The sequence below is a fragment of the Populus alba genome, chromosome 11 (assembly GCF_005239225.2).
Source record: "Populus alba chromosome 11, ASM523922v2, whole genome shotgun sequence".
Lineage (NCBI taxonomy): Eukaryota > Viridiplantae > Streptophyta > Magnoliopsida > Malpighiales > Salicaceae > Populus > Populus alba.
In genome coordinates this window covers 17,977,415-17,993,334 of record NC_133294.1, presented here as the reverse complement: position 1 = coordinate 17,993,334, position 15,920 = coordinate 17,977,415, and the positions used below count along the sequence as shown (strand labels likewise).

General features: G+C 33.3%; 2 protein-coding genes and 1 long non-coding RNA gene across 3 annotated transcripts; all 3 read right to left on the bottom strand.

The window, feature by feature from the left end:
* Positions 1-2,454: 2,454 nt before the first annotated feature.
* LOC118031682 (COP1-interacting protein 7-like) lies at positions 2,455-7,968 on the bottom strand. The gene is made up of 9 exons (XM_035036186.2): positions 7,711-7,968; positions 7,410-7,586; positions 6,664-6,800; positions 6,493-6,545; positions 6,344-6,396; positions 6,096-6,248; positions 5,481-5,746; positions 3,199-4,889; positions 2,455-3,114 (listed from the first exon to the last, which is right to left on the bottom strand). The coding sequence occupies exons 1-9, from the start codon at positions 7,776-7,778 to the stop codon at positions 2,947-2,949; spliced, it is 2,766 nt and encodes a 921-aa protein (XP_034892077.1). The 5' UTR covers positions 7,779-7,968; the 3' UTR covers positions 2,455-2,946.
* Positions 7,969-12,909: 4,941 nt separating this feature from the next.
* On the bottom strand, positions 12,910-13,896 carry LOC140956108 (uncharacterized). The gene is made up of 2 exons (XR_012171132.1): positions 13,646-13,896; positions 12,910-13,293 (listed from the first exon to the last, which is right to left on the bottom strand). It is a non-coding gene; the product is annotated as an uncharacterized lncRNA (long non-coding RNA).
* A 51-nt stretch (positions 13,897-13,947) lies between these two features.
* On the bottom strand, positions 13,948-15,721 carry LOC118031684 (COP1-interacting protein 7-like). Its single transcript, XM_035036187.2, has 4 exons — positions 15,262-15,721; positions 14,960-15,136; positions 14,215-14,351; positions 13,948-14,096 (listed from the first exon to the last, which is right to left on the bottom strand). The coding sequence occupies exons 1-4, from the start codon at positions 15,327-15,329 to the stop codon at positions 14,011-14,013; spliced, it is 468 nt and encodes a 155-aa protein (XP_034892078.1). The 5' UTR covers positions 15,330-15,721; the 3' UTR covers positions 13,948-14,010.
* Between the last annotated feature and the right edge of the window lie 199 nt (positions 15,722-15,920).

The following is a 15,920-nucleotide window of genomic DNA, read 5'->3' as shown; positions in this document are numbered from 1 at the left end:
TTGGGATTTTTAAAAATCTTTATTTTTTTTAAATGTTTTAGGATCATTCTAATATACTAATTCTAAAAATATTTTTTTAAAAAATTATATATATTATTTTGATATATTTTCAAATAAAAAACACTTTAAAAATAAATTACAATTACTATTTCAGACACTATCTTAATATTAATTAATTAGAGGTCATTAGAACTAGTTTAAATTAATATTGAATAATTCCTAAATTAACATTTTGTTGGATTGATTTAGATAAATTTAAAGCAACACAAATTAATAAAAATAATAATAATAAAAGATTTCCAAACATTTTTAAACTATAAGATTAAGCTATAACAATTACATAATCTATTGTTGGCCCACAAACCCATTAATTTTGAATTTTTAGTATATCGATCCTCATACCATTTTATTTTTATTTTTTAATAGAGTGATTATGTAGCTAGCTTAATTTGAGCAATCTCATTACTTTCACTTTTACAAACCTCAAACCTGAGAAAGTGAGATTGCATAATGATAATACAAAAAAAAAAAAAAAAAAAAAAATTATAACACAAAAATTTCCAAGCAATTTCCAAGCATTTTCCGACCTCACCTTGATATTTATGTTGACATAAATTTCTATGTATTTTTACTGGGTTTTCAGAAGTCAACGCTAGACATTCCATGCACAAAATATTATTTTATGCACACAACTTTACCTATCTTTTATGTCAAGACACTTGCCATCATCAAATTATATTATTTTAGCAACCCTTGGTTGGGCTGCCTTAGTTTTCATAGCCCTCGAATGGGCTATAACTAGCCTAACTAGGGTTGGCTATTTTGGGCCTCTCCCCTACCAACCCTCTCTAGTCTTGGCCCAACTAACCCTTAATTTATACCCATTCGAAAGGAAAAAAAAAAAAAGATTTGACCCAACAAGACTCACCACCCTCTCTCGCCAAAAGACATCGTTTAAACTGTTTCAGGATAATCTTTTCATCAATAGTCATCCTTAAGCTTGACTCTGCTCTCCAGCCTTGACCACCATTTCCCTTAGTTCTTGTTCTTAAGCTTGATTTTTCACTAATTTTTCTAGTTTGATCATTTTTTCTATTAATGACTTACTCTAAACATCAACCTATCTACAAATAACAAGCATAATACACCAATCAATAACTATATTTTTTTAAAAATAGATATACCCATAATTGTTTCCTCCCCTGTGAGGTACGCTTATGTAAGTTTTGGTTTCAATAAATACCACAAGTCACAAAGAAAAAAGAAGAGGACTCGAGTTCACTTGACTTATAGTACTCACCTATTCAATATGTACTCATTTTCTTCTTTCATACACTTTCTCTTCACACATATTTCACTTACTAAGTTAACTATCGGTGGTCCCATGAATCCAATTAAAGAAAAAGACTCTTCATTTATTGATGGAAGCAGACAATTCTAACATGAGACTTGTTTTTCATATGAAAATTAATTGGACAAGGTCAAGACCAACCACCTCAGTCCGTGAAAAATCCAAATCTTGTGGAAGTTTTTTTTGCGAATTCATCTCTAATAAAGTCTATTTGAGGATTAATTTAAAGTTGCAGAGAACTGTTTGTAAGGGTCTGACAGGACCTGCAAACACCCTACTACTTGTATGTAACACACTCACACGTATGTATGTATGACTAGTTATGGGAGTAAGGGACTCGTGTTATTTGAATTAGTTATTTGTATTTGATTTTGCATGTGATATTATTTTATTTATTTATCTATGGTAATGCTATGTGAAACGGACCTCCATCTATATGTAATTTGCTTCCCGGACTAATTTCACAATGGTGCTTACCCATGTCTTGTTTTATCCTATAGAGATGGTGGTGGTGGTCGGTTCAGAAAATGCAGAGATGGTTGATGACAGTAATTATGGACATAATGATAATAATGCACAGGGTGATATAAGTGGCTGTAGAGGTGGAGGTGGGAGTGGTGGAACTGGAGATGTTGAGGACAATGGAGGCATTGAAATAAGGTGGAAATGGAGGTGGAGGTGGTGGGACTGGGGTGGCTCATGCAATAGCATATTTATGGAATTTCTACCTCCATATTTCACGTTATCTGGAACCTTAAGGGTTGTGCCTTAAAATAGATGGAAAAGTTCTTGAAGGCACAGTCAAAGGCATGCTGCACCCATATTTGGCAGTACCAACATTTGAGGACATGATTATCGCAATTTTGGCAGAAAACAGTTCTGGATTGTTACAATACTGGATAGTGACTGCAGGTTTCATGTCAGTAGTGAAGTTATTTTAGTACAGGAAGCATTGCTGGTGTGCTCATTCCTTTCATTTTGCCTGCCACTTTTAGGATGAGATTTGTGTTCTTGCGTATTTCTCAGTCCTCCCACAATGCTGGAAGCCTTGAGCTTGGATTGAATGGGACCAAATACAATTTGCGACAAATTAAACGCAAGTGTTACAGAAAATAGAAGTGCTACAGTAGATACCATGAAACCTGTTTGGCAATAATGATGCCTTACATTGCAAGATACAAATCACATACCTGTGACGTCGAAGACACAAGCTGGAGATTATTTCCATGCACAATAATGTGAAAGAATTTAAATAGGCGAAGTCTCAAGAATAGCACATGAGAACTATACATCATCGCTCATTATATGAATCTTAAAACTATATAAGCAACCCGAGGAGTTATTGCTTGCAAAGGAAAATCTCGAGAACATGGCAGAGTATCTGATTAAGTGGGACTGAGGCACTTTATGGCACATGTCTTGGGATCATTTCTTGTAGTTAGTAACCTATCTTGCATACTGTTAATCCCATCGAACTCAAGACCCAGTGAATCATTGATTTCAGTAACTGAGGATCTACACATTCACCATCTGAGCCTTCTTTCTTGAGTTGTCCTGATTTTGATGGTAACCTATCTTGTTTGTCTCTCGGGGGTCTAGGAATGATTTCTTTTGTCAGACTTGGGAGAACCTTTCACTGTTTTGCTCTCCAATGATACTCTCTTGGTTGCTGCCAGAGCACCGGCAGCTGCTGCAGTTCTTTCAGCAATCCTTTTTTGGCGTTGAATCACTAACTCTTCCATTTTCTTCCTAGTCTCTTCTTCCTGTTCACAAGCATGTTTTGTAAGTAGTTGAAAAGTTTGTGAAACATATTAAAGAACAGCTTGAATAAGCAACCTAATCAATACCTTCTCTTGCTTGCTCTTCTGAATTGCGGGCTTACTGGCAAGTGATGATTTCTTGCCTTTAGACGTCATCTCAGTTTTGCTCTTACCGAGGTATCCTTGCACAATTTTAGACCTCACTTCTGGAACTTTTCTCCCAATAATTCCATTTTTCTTGATGGCGGTCTTGTCACTGTTTGAAGGAAGCTTCTTCTCAATTTGATCTCCAGATTCAACATTCGGGCTTCTCTGAGCTTCCATGAATGATATGTCAATTCCCCGGTCTGTATCCCAGGACTCTCTTGTAGATTCAAATCCAGAATGCCGTTCAAGGACCGCACAAAGGTCATTCTGTTCATAGGCATCCAGTACTTCATGATTATGATCTGCAGTTCCATTTTCTGGCTGGGAAGATAAAGTTAGATCTGCGGCCATTCTTATGTCAGTTTTCCACTGTGAATCGTATGGGTCATCTGCAGTTGATCGAGCGTGAACCATGAAAGAATCATCAACAAGTATGTCTTTTCTTCTTGGCTTGGCATTTGAAGAATCACCCTCTAGTGACAGCATGCAATTGGCTGCATCCTGGCTTTCTGGTTTCCCTGAATGATTGATAACAAACCAATCATCTCCTTTTCCAGGCTTGATTATGGATGTCTCACTAGTACGAGATAAGATACTTCCAAGTCCACTAGATTCTTCAAATCTTCGTGAAATTAGCAGATCTTCATCTGTCGAGTCCCTTCTCTTCATGATTGGTCGAAAACCCTCTGCATTTTCAATATCTTCCGGCCTAACTCTATCCTCATGTTCCCCATCCCTCTGAGTCACAACAAATGAATCACCCGCAGCCATCCTTTTGTTCAGTACTTTCTCTGGTCCCAATTCCATAGCAGGATTGATCCCTGATGAAGTTCCATCTCCAGCACTTCTGATTATGAAATGCTCTTCCCGAACATCCACTGGCTGCAACTTTTCTACTCCATTAACCGTGCAAGCATCTTTAATCAGAAGGCTCTGGAAAGTATCCCAATTCTCGTTTGTACTTCCTACCTTGGATGTATTTGAAACAAGGCCATCATCAAAAACCTGGTTGGGAGAATCACTTGATTCATTTGACTTGTGGTTACTCTTGTTTGAACCTTTTCTTCTATGTGTACTGGAATTTGACTTGTGCAATTTCTCCAACGATCCAACTGCATCATCTACCTTCTGTTTGATGGTATCTTCATCAATGAAATCATCCTCATCCATAGAAGTTTCATCAGAAAAACTACCACTTCCTCCATTTCTTCTCTTGGGGGTGATGTAGTTAATGTTGCGGATAACCACGGTCTTAGAGGACTTCTTCCTGTGTTTTTTCTTGTAATGAACATCTGTAGAAGAGCGCTTTTTTTCCTGATCTGTATGGGAATCTGAATCATTCACATCAGAGTCACTGGACTCTGTTTCTCTCTCTTCTCCTGAATATTCATATCCTTTTTTGTTCATGGATTTATCCTTCTTTCCTGGACTAAGTTCTTTCACACTAGAAGGCCACTGCATATTTCTTGGATAATGAGGAGGAATAGGCTGCATGGTAGGGAAAGGATATCCTTGATATGGAGGAAATTGAGGAACAGGGCCTTGGAAATTGTACATATATGGCCACTGCATTGGCACTTGAACTTTGGCATTAGTTGATGGTATCTGGTCAGATGTCGCCATGCTTCCATCTGCAAATTAATGTATTTGACATCAGAGAACAGAAAATTGTTTATTGGAAAGTAGTATGGAGACTTTGTGCCTTATGCACAAGCAAGAAATAACAACAGAATAACCTAGCAAACACCAAGAAACAAGGGCAACAGAGACTATTTTGACTACATTTCCTGTAGTTAATGTACTGTGAAACTATCTACTTCAAATTAAGAGAAGGAATCAGATCATACTAATCTCAACTTTATTATTCCAAGATTAAAGTTTTTCAAAAATTTATAATCAGCGAGTACTAGTTGGAGCAATCTTTTGTTGCTTGGGCATCAACACAGGGGTCATGGGTGGTGCTTTTTACATCATACATGAATGGCATTAACTATACAATGAGTACTGCTAATTTCACCATACTCAGAAAGAGAAAACGCTTTACATTTTTGCCAAAAAAAGTGCAGGACCTCAGGTTCATGAAAGATTTGCACAGCAAGTAACAGGAGATTAACAACAATATTGAAAACTACACTAATGTGATGAATTGAACGTGTCCCTAGATATGCTTCGAGACAATGCATGATGAAGAAAGGAGTGAGCAAGGAAAGAATACACAATACCCTTTTTGCTGTCTGCTGTTGAATCAGATCTTGATGCATCTGAAGATCCTTTGGGCACAGAATCACCAGTGGATACCCCATTGTTTGCCAAGTTTAGCATGACATTCTGATTAAGGGAACTAATTTCATTTGCAAGTACAATCCCTGAAGTTCCCAAAAATGACAGTTCTGATGGAGGGCATGCCTCCATTGCTGCTAATTCTTCCATCCAAAGACCATCCCCATGCTTCTTTATACATAACTCCTTGAAATTGTTGCATGCTTCCCTGCATACAAACACCACTAGATTTCAAGGCTGCAGGATCTAATTCAGATAAATCTGCAATGGAGTTTATTACTCTAATGGAATGTAGATATTTGGCCGCAACAAAGGAAGAAATGGCCGCTTCAGCTGCCATCCCAAAGCTCAAATGGATTCATTTTTACTGTAAAAAATCTGGCCTTTTTTTTTTGTACTTAAATTAGCCAAATTAGAAACACAAGATGCAAATCCACTAATTAAAAAAGAACACACAGTAACTAAAGAAAGGATTTTGGCTTTATTTTCCATCAATTCTGGTCAGCAAATTCGTTCTCAAAACAATGAATAACAGTTATTGAATCTCCAAGTCATACCTTAACCGTGAAGCTCCAAAAACATCTGCAAAGGAGATGAGATCATTTATGTTGTCCACTTCAAATCCAGCAACAAGACCACGGGCATAAGCCATAGCTTGCTCTTTGCGAAGCAATGTTTTCCGGGCTTCCAGAAGCCGTTGAAATTGGATCCTTGATATCAAAACAAACGATCAATGAGTGACATTTCCAGAAAGAAAACACATACATAAACACAAAGTTTGCTGAAAAACGAAAAGAAGGATTACTTGGAGTTTTCCTCAGGCACAGCATGATCACTTTTCTCGAGTTCACCTTTTAGCTGAGAACAATTACCGGTGAACATAATTAAAGAATTGATGTGATTTTCTGCTAAGTATCTCAATTAATCAACAAATTTCATGGAAAAGTGATATACCTTGGAGGAATCACTTGACTTCCGCGTGATAGTATTGGCAGCTGGTCCAGTCCCTGATAAAACAAAGCTATTCAGTACAGAGTTGAAAAGTGATACAAATGATTAAAGTAAATCAATCCCAACACAGATCGAAACTATTTCCAATAATGATTTAGATCCTGACGATGATACCTTCCTCCAGTTGTCCAGCTACATTTGTGTTTGACAATTCATTGGCCTGAACGGAACTCTCCTCAATCTGCAGAATTTCTCTTTCTAGACTGACAAATCTCTCGAGCACTGCTGGTGTACTAACAAAGCGAACAAATCTAGACAAAAGAAAAGATAAATCGTCTTTCAGTGCACCACCATAAAACAGAAAAACAAAATAGCAATTGAACTCCTCGGTTCTCTGGTAATATCCTGGGTTTAGAGCTGGTAAAGTTTCAAATTTACACAAACATCATATAGCTCACACACAATCACATAGGCTAAATTCAGTGCCAAAATCAAATTTCAGTTTGTTTCAACTTTGAACATGGCCAACAAATGGCAAAGACCAAACCAAATCCATGGAAAAGCAATTTATTTGTTAGGAAGATTAACAAGAGATTAGGATTTGGGGATTCGTATGGAATCAGAACCGATAGTAAATTTAAAAACTTTGAGCACAATTCAAGAGTAACTCTGTATTTGTGTAGATAATAAATTCCAGTTCCATTCATTCAATGAAGAATCCACAACCTTTCACACTATTTACAGAAGTGGAAACAATAATATGCAACAACTATGATGAGATGAACAAATTTCACCCCTTGTTCAAATTCAAAAAAAAATCCATGATATCCAGCAATTCAATCAAATAGCTCAATAGAATTAAAGCCCGACATCCAAATTTCCCAGCAAGAAAAAACAGAGTAACACGTTAGATTCATTACCTCTCAAAAGTGCCTTTGGTGAACCAAGGAGCATTTTTGGTTGGTGGGCAAAGTTTGATGGAATACCCTCCTTTGGAAATCTGATCTTTAATAAATTCAAGGTGTGAAATGAATGGTTCAAATAACCCAGAAGCCAGCTTCTCATTCTTGCCTCCATAGAAGAGAACCAGATCACACCTGCACACACAACAACAACATCATACGAATAAAAAGAAGAAGAGATCTTTAGCCTCAAGGACAAAAACCTCGAAGTGAATTGAGATTAAAGAGAGTGAAAGTAAGTGTGATATTGATGTCGTACCTGGTTCGAGTTGGAGTGAGTTGAAAGAGGGCATAGTCAAGAAGAGTTGAAGAATTCATTGTGACCATGTGAGAAGCAAAGAGGGAAGTCAAAAGGACTCAAACATAATGCAGGTCTTGGATCAAAAGAAAGGTATTAGGGTAGAGAGGTTGCTTTCTTTGAATGAAATCTTGGTATAATATTCAGTCATGCATGTTGAGGCTAAGGAATAGTAATGTTGGTGAACGTGGGCATCACCCCTTGAAGATGCTTAGGTGAAGCTGAACTGGACATGATCATGTAAGAAGCGACAGCAAGAGATGATGAAGCTTTGCACATGCAGGAGCAAGGAGTAATTTTGGCTGTCTTTAGAAGGGACGACCCCACAAATAATGGGCATCCAGATTTGGTAAACGTCATTTGTTATGAGATTGGATTTGAGTGAAGGTATCATCAACAGGTTACAAATTGATTGATTTGTGATATTTTTTGCAGTGAACAATTACATGGATCATTATCGTCTCTTCAATTTATCTTTTTCTTTTTTTAATGGATAAGATTAATATTAATGTTAGTTCTTTGTGTTGCATTGTCATGGTCTTCTTGGCACACAAAGCTATAACGTTAAAAAATAAATATTTTTAGTTTTTAATATCTTTAGAGGATTTTTGAATAATTGAAAAATCTAATTAATGGCTGCTATTACAAAATCAATGTTCTATTTTTGTATGATTGAATTATTTAAGGTTTTTTTTTATTATTATTAATATGGTATCCGGATCAGCTTGCGCGTATCTCAATTAATCCTATAGGTTTGAAGTTAACGACTATGTAAGCCCTGAAATATTTAAGGTATTTTGATATAATTTGTTATGTATGTTTCTTTTTTAATTAATATGAAAATGGAAGATTACATAATTGGAATATTTTTTTCTGTACATTGATCATGAAGTTATTTTATTTTCTTTACTTTGACTCAATTCTTTTAAAAATAGAAGTTTATAAAGTGACAGCAATTTATATCCAATGAGAAAATCAACAAGAAAATCAAATTATTTATAGAATTGCTATTATATTCCAATTAATAGCTAAAATGCTTTCATTGCGTCAAATTAAATTATCATGATTACCATTTTATTTTAGACTTTTATCAAATACCTTATTGCCTAAAAACTTTCACAAATCATAAAACATAATGTAATAGCTATCCTCCTTCACAGCTGATAACGACTAGAAACGCGGTGTAAACAACATTCTATAAAAAATAATAATTTTTTTTTTATTTTGGATTATTTTAATGCACTAATTTTAAAAATAATTTTTAAAAAATAAAAAAAATATATTTTAATACATTTTAACATAAAAAACATTTTAAAAAATAACCATAACCATCATTCCAAAAAATTTCTTAGTATTCCTTTTATGTAAAAAGTGTTGGATGTAAAAGTAAATCAACATGGTTGAGATTGAATGGGTTCAGAAAGGAGGAGCATTGTTTTTAAAGTTTGCCATCCACTATCGATTTGCTTTCATTTCCTTAGAAAATGAACCTAATTCAGTCAAACCGAGCACCACTTATTTTATGCCTCCGGGCTCAGATCTGAAAGGTGAATAAGTTTTTAGAGAGAGAGATAGAGAGATATATATTATTTGAGTTTATGATATATTTACGTGTGAGAGTAGTTTAGTCTTTTTATTCAATAGCTTCTAATTAGGGTAATAAAGAATGCGAGAGCCCCTGTGGTCATTTGAAAATTTGTGGTGGCCTAGGAGGCAAACTTTGATTTTGATAAAAAATATGGAAACAAAGTGAAAAGTAGTCTAGCTATAGAATAGTTAGGGTAGTTTTCCTTAATTTTTTCCTCTTAAAAGATTGTCCTCTACATATGAATGAGAATAAATCAAAACTACTATAATATAGAAACACACTGAATGAATAATCATGAGTATTATATGTATTTTCCTATAATTAGTATGAAAATTATAGTCAAGAATCATAGTTATTAAATCCGGACCGGCCTGAACAAGTCGATCCGATGATTGAACCGATCCGTATAAGGTAAAAAGAATCGGAATAAAGCAAAAACTTGATAAAACCAGGTTGAACCTGTAACCTGGACAACCCTGCACAACCGATTGAGAGTTTTTTTTTTTTTTTTTTTTTCAAATGTGTTTTTCTCCTAGCTATAAACCTCTTTTTTATATATTTTTTAATTAGTTATTAGCTTATTTTCAAAGTTTATTGTATAAATACTAGAAGAATATTTTATTTTTTCAATGTGAGATTTGAAGCCTCTTAGTATATATATTTTATGTTCACAAGAAAAAAAAATTATTTTTTCAATATGGAATTTGAAGTCCTTTAGTATATATATTTTATGTTCACAAAGAAAAAAAAATTATGTTTTTTTAATATGAGATAATAAATATTTTTTATTTAAATACTTTAATTTACAAGGATAACATGCTATTATAGTATTTTTTTAATGTAGGATAAAAAATCTTTTGAAATAATTCTCTTAAACTTTATTATTTATAACATTATAACATATATTCACATGAATTGTTTTTTAATTTTTTCCTATGAAATATTAAAACTTCAAATATTTTTTTTAAAATTTTTCCGGGTTGATTTAGGTTGATCCCAGTCAACATGTGTAACCTAGAATTCGCTCCTTGACTAGGTCAACCCTTGAGTTGGATTGATAAATATGATTATAAAACAATTTTTATCCATGATAAGAGTATCCTTTAAATATACATTAATGAGAGGTAATTGAAATTACTATGATATAGATGCACACTAAATGAGAAAATCTAAGTATTTATGAATATGTTTTTCTTCAATTAGTATGAAAATTGAAGATTACATCATTGAATATATTTTCCCCTTGAAAGATCGATTATCCTCTAAATTTGAATGAGTAATTGAAATTACTTTAACGTAGATACACATTGGAAGAGCAATCCTAATTATTGTATATGTTTTTCTTCAATTAGTATAAAAATTAAAGACAACATAATGAATATATCTCATTTTTAAGTTGGGATTTAGTTTCCATCGAAGAAAAACTAATTCCTAAAAATCACTACATCAATCTTGAAAAAAGAAAGAAAAGCATGGCTATCCTCACATAATATTTTAATGGTAATTAAAGTTATAAAAAAGGTGAATAATTTTGAATTTCAAAGATTTTAAATTAAAAAACGTCACGAATAATTGATCTTAGTTGAAAATTTTAAAATTCATAAATTGTTATTAGAATATATTACAATATTCAATCACACACCATCAACTAGCAAATATAACCAAAATCTATTAAAAAAGTGCTATAAAGACACTAAATCATGGGCTGTACAATGTTATTGGACCCCATCTATCGCTACCTAATATTGTTTTATATATATATCTTGAGGCCAAAAACGTTGGGGTTATTCTGCGATTCCGTTTAAGACAAGAACGTTAAAACATTCAAATGTTTAACAATAATATATATATATATATATAAGATAGAGTTCTATCAACACATCAACGATGTCCGTGGCTGAAGAGATGCGAGAGAGAGTCTCATTCATTATATTGCACGTGAAATGGTGTAGATAAGAGGGATATTTTATCGATATACAAATAAATAATAATATTGCTTTGTCCTTTAACGGTGAAGAACGGCGGTCCAGTGAATTTAATGATTATAGCCTTGTTAAACAACGACCTTCATTAAGTTAAAAGATGCTAGGGAGGTTATATGTTATTAATATGATATTAAAATTTTGATAAATAAATGATTATAAAATTTAAATTTTATTATTTTTATTTTTATTAATAAAAATAAAACATAAAATAATATAAATATATGTAATTTTAAGTTTAAAGAGTTTTTATTTATGATGATGTATTATAGATAATATAATTATATTTTAAAGTCTCATTAAATATTTTAAATTATTAAGTTGTCATAGTTATTTGATAGTGTATCATAACCTTGTTGATCAAACAGTTACGAGTTTAATTCTCACTATTCTTATTTTTATTTGATAAAATTAAATATAAACAGTATGCGAGCTCGTGTAATTTTTTAAGCTCGAAAAAACTTTTATTCAAGAGCATGTATTATAAAATTATATAAATCATATTTTTAAATCTCATATAATAACTTAGGTTTTTTGATAAAATAATTCTTTTACAGGATAAATTCATAATGAAGTTTTATTTTTGTATTCAAGAGAAGGAAAACAAAACATTAATTTACATTTACCTCTTATATTCGTTCTAGATTATCGATCAGGTGAACCCTTTAGATTTTTTTTAGGAAACTTAAATTATAATTTGAATTATCTTTTTTTTTCCTCTTCTTTCGGGAGAATTATCAGAATCTCAACATCAATAATTTGTAGTAGTTGGATTCAAGCCAACCAAGAGACAGCTATTCTCACCTTAGCTGGAAATAGACCGCTGGTGGGGTTAGCCGACATTTTATTATGCTCAACCAAGCAAGCAAGCAAAGTATCGGCAGCTCACGTTTCAAGCAAAAAACCCTTGTTAAATGAGAAGAACCTTACCAAGCTGTCCGAATCAACTCAATATATTATTTTATTATTATTATTATTATTATTCATTTGAGTTGTTTGGGTTAGCTTAAACACATATCAACTAATCCCCATAAATTCTAAAATTAATAATTATATAAGTTTTCAACAGCCATTAATATTTATAACTATAAGATTTGAACTTGAGATTATAAAAAAAGTTAATCCTTTAATCTTAAACTCTTATTATTGGATCATTATTAAATAATTACTTTTTTTTAAAAAAAGGAAAAAGACACTACTTAATTGAATTGAGATGGGCACATCAAAATTAAATTATGTTGTCTTTCCATGGGATGAAGCGAGCATTTGCTCTAACAGTTATATTTACCTTATTATTATTATTGTAACTTTTTTAGAAAATAAATTCTTATTTAAAATATTTATTTAGTTATTGTTTCAAAATAAAAAAAAATAACGACAATAAACATGTCTTATTGTACTTTTTTTAAAGTATAAAAAATAACTTTATTTTTATATCTTCATCCTTATTTTTTTAATTAAATATATATATTTTTTATTATCTTTTGTATCCATTTATTTTATTATAAAACATTATCTGAACACATATTCTTGAGACACGGAGGCATATCAGTGATATTTCTGAGACATCCACTTTTTTTTGAGAGCATGAAAAGGCCCATAAAACATGGTCAAATTCTTATGATAACAAAGCTTGAAGCCGATTGGGACGTTAACCTTTAGTATAGGCCCAATTACAAACATAGCAAGCTTGCTCAGGGCAGAAAAATTAAAAATAAAATAAAATAAAAGGAAAGCACCGTTGCCTTCCATGGCTCCCTGCCTCCCTCCCATGTGTTTACTTGCATGTTCTTGTAAACTTGTAGTTTACGTGCAAATTACATGTATAATTTCCGCTAATGTAGAGTCTAATTGTCATCGGAAGAACTTTCGAAGATTTTACTACGAATGATGGATATAATAGAAGTAATTAAATACGTATAAACATCCCCATGCTTCTTTATACATAACTCCTTGAAATTGTTGCATGCTTCCCTGCATACAAACACCACTAGATTTCAAGGCTGCAGGATCTAATTCAGATAAATCTGCAATGGAGTTTATTACTCTAATGGAATGTAGATATTTGGCCGTAACAAAGGAAGAAATGGCCGCTTCAGCTGCCATCCCAAAGCTCAAATGGATTCATTTTTACTGTTAAAAATCTGGCCTTTTTTTTTTTTTGTACTTAAATTAGCCAAATTAGAAACACAAGATGCAAATCCACTAATTAAAAAAGAACACACAGTAACTAAAGAAAGGATTTTGGCTTTATTTTCCATCAATTCTGGTCAGCAAATTCGTTCTCAAAACAATGAATAACAGTTATTGAATCTCCAAGTCATACCTTAACCGTGAAGCTCCAAAAACATCTGCAAAGGAGATGAGATCATTTATGTTGTCCACTTCAATCCAGCAACAAGACCACGGGCATAAGCCATAGCTTGCTCTTTGCGAAGCAATGTTTTCCGGGCTTCCAGAAGCCGTTGAAATTGGATCCTTGATATCAAAACAAACGATCAATGAGTGACATTTCCAGAAAGAAAACACATACATAAACACAAAGTTTGCTGAAAAACGAAAAGAAGGATTACTTGGAGTTTTCTCTCAGGCACAGCATGATCACTTTTCTCGAGTTCACCTTTTTAGCTGAGAACAATTACCGGTGAACATAATTAAAGAATTGATGTGATTTTCTGCTAAGTATCTCAATTAATCAACAAATTTCATGGAAAAGTGATATACCTTGGAGGAATCACTTGACTTCCGCGTGATAGTATTGGCAGCTGGTCCAGTCCCTGATAAAACAAAGCTATTCAGTACAGAGTTGAAAAGTGATACAAATGATTAAAGTAAATCAATCCCAACACAGATCGAAACTATTTCCAATAATGATTTAGATCCTGACGATGATACCTTCCTCCAGTTGTCCAGCTACATTTGTGTTTGACAATTCATTGGCCTGAACGGAACTCTCCTCAATCTGCAGAATTTCTCTTTCTAGACTGACAAATCTCTCGAGCACTGCTGGTGTGCTAACAAAGCGAACAAATCTAGACAAAAGAAAAGATAAATCGTCTTTCAGTGCACCACCATAAAACAGAAAAATAAAATAGCAATTGAACTCCTCGGTTCTCTGGTAATATCCTGGGTTTAGAGCTGGTAAAGTTTCAAATTTACACAAACATCATATAGCTCACACACAATCACATAGGCTAAATTCAGTGCCAAAATCAAATTTCAGTTTGTTTCAACTTTGAACATGGCCAACAAATGGCAAAGACCAAACCAAATCCATGGAAAAGCAATTTATTTGTTAGGAAGATTAACAAGAGATTAGGATTTGGGATTCGTATGGAATCAGAACCGATAGTAAATTTAAAAACTTTGAGCACAATTCAAGAGTAACTCTGTATTTGTGTAGATAATAAATTCCAGTTCCATTCATTCAATGAAGAATCCACAACCTTTCACACTATTTACAGAAGTGGAAACAATAATATGCAACAACTATGATGAGATGAACAAATTTCACCCCTTGTTCAAATTCAAAAAAAAATCCATGATATCCAGCAATTCAATCAAATAGCTCAATAGAATTAAAGCCCGACATTCAAATTTCCCAGCAAGAAAAAACAGAGTAACACGTTAGATTCATTACCTCTCAAAAGTGCCTTTGGTGAACCAAGGAGCATTTTTGGTTGGTGGGCAAAGTTTGATGGAATACCCTCCTTTGGAAATCTGATCTTTAATAAATTCAAGGTGTGAAATGAATGGTTCAAATAACCCAGAAGCCAGCTTCTCATTCTTGCCTCCATAGAAGAGAACCAGATCACACCTGCACACACAACAACAACATCATACGAATAAAAAGAAGAAGAGATCTTTAGCCTCAAGGACAAAAAACCTCGAAGTGAATTGAGATTAAAGAGAGTGAAAGTAAGTGTGATATTGATGTCGTACCTGGTTCGAGTTGGAGTGAGTTGAAAGAGGGCATAGTCAAGAAGAGTTGAAGAATTCATTGTGACCATGTGAGAAGCAAAGAGGGAAGTCAAAAGGACTCAAACATAATGCAGGTCTTGGATCAAAAGAAAGGTATTAGGGTAGAGAGGTTGCTTTCTTTGAATGAAATCTTGGTATAATATTCAGTCATGCATGTTGAGGCTAAGGAATAGTAATGTTGGTGAACGTGGGCATCACCCTTTGAAGATGCTTAGGTGAAGCTGAACTGGACATGATCATGTAAGAAGCGACAGCAAGAGATGATGAAGCTTTGCACATGCAGGAGCAAGGAGTAATTTTGGCTGTCTTTAGAAGGGACGACCCCACAAATAATGGGCATCCAGATTTGGTAAACGTCATTTGTTATGAGATTGGATTTGAGTGAAGGTATCATCAACAGGTTACAAATTGATTGATTTGTGATATTTTTTGCAGTGAACAATTACATGGATCATTATCGTCTCTTCAATTTATCTTTTTCTTTTTTTAATGGATAAGATTAATATTAATGTTAGTTCTTTGTGTTGCATTGTCATGGTCTTCTTGGCACACAAAGCTATAACGTTAAAAAATAAATATTTTTAGTTTTTAATATCTTTAGAGGATTTTTGAATAATTGA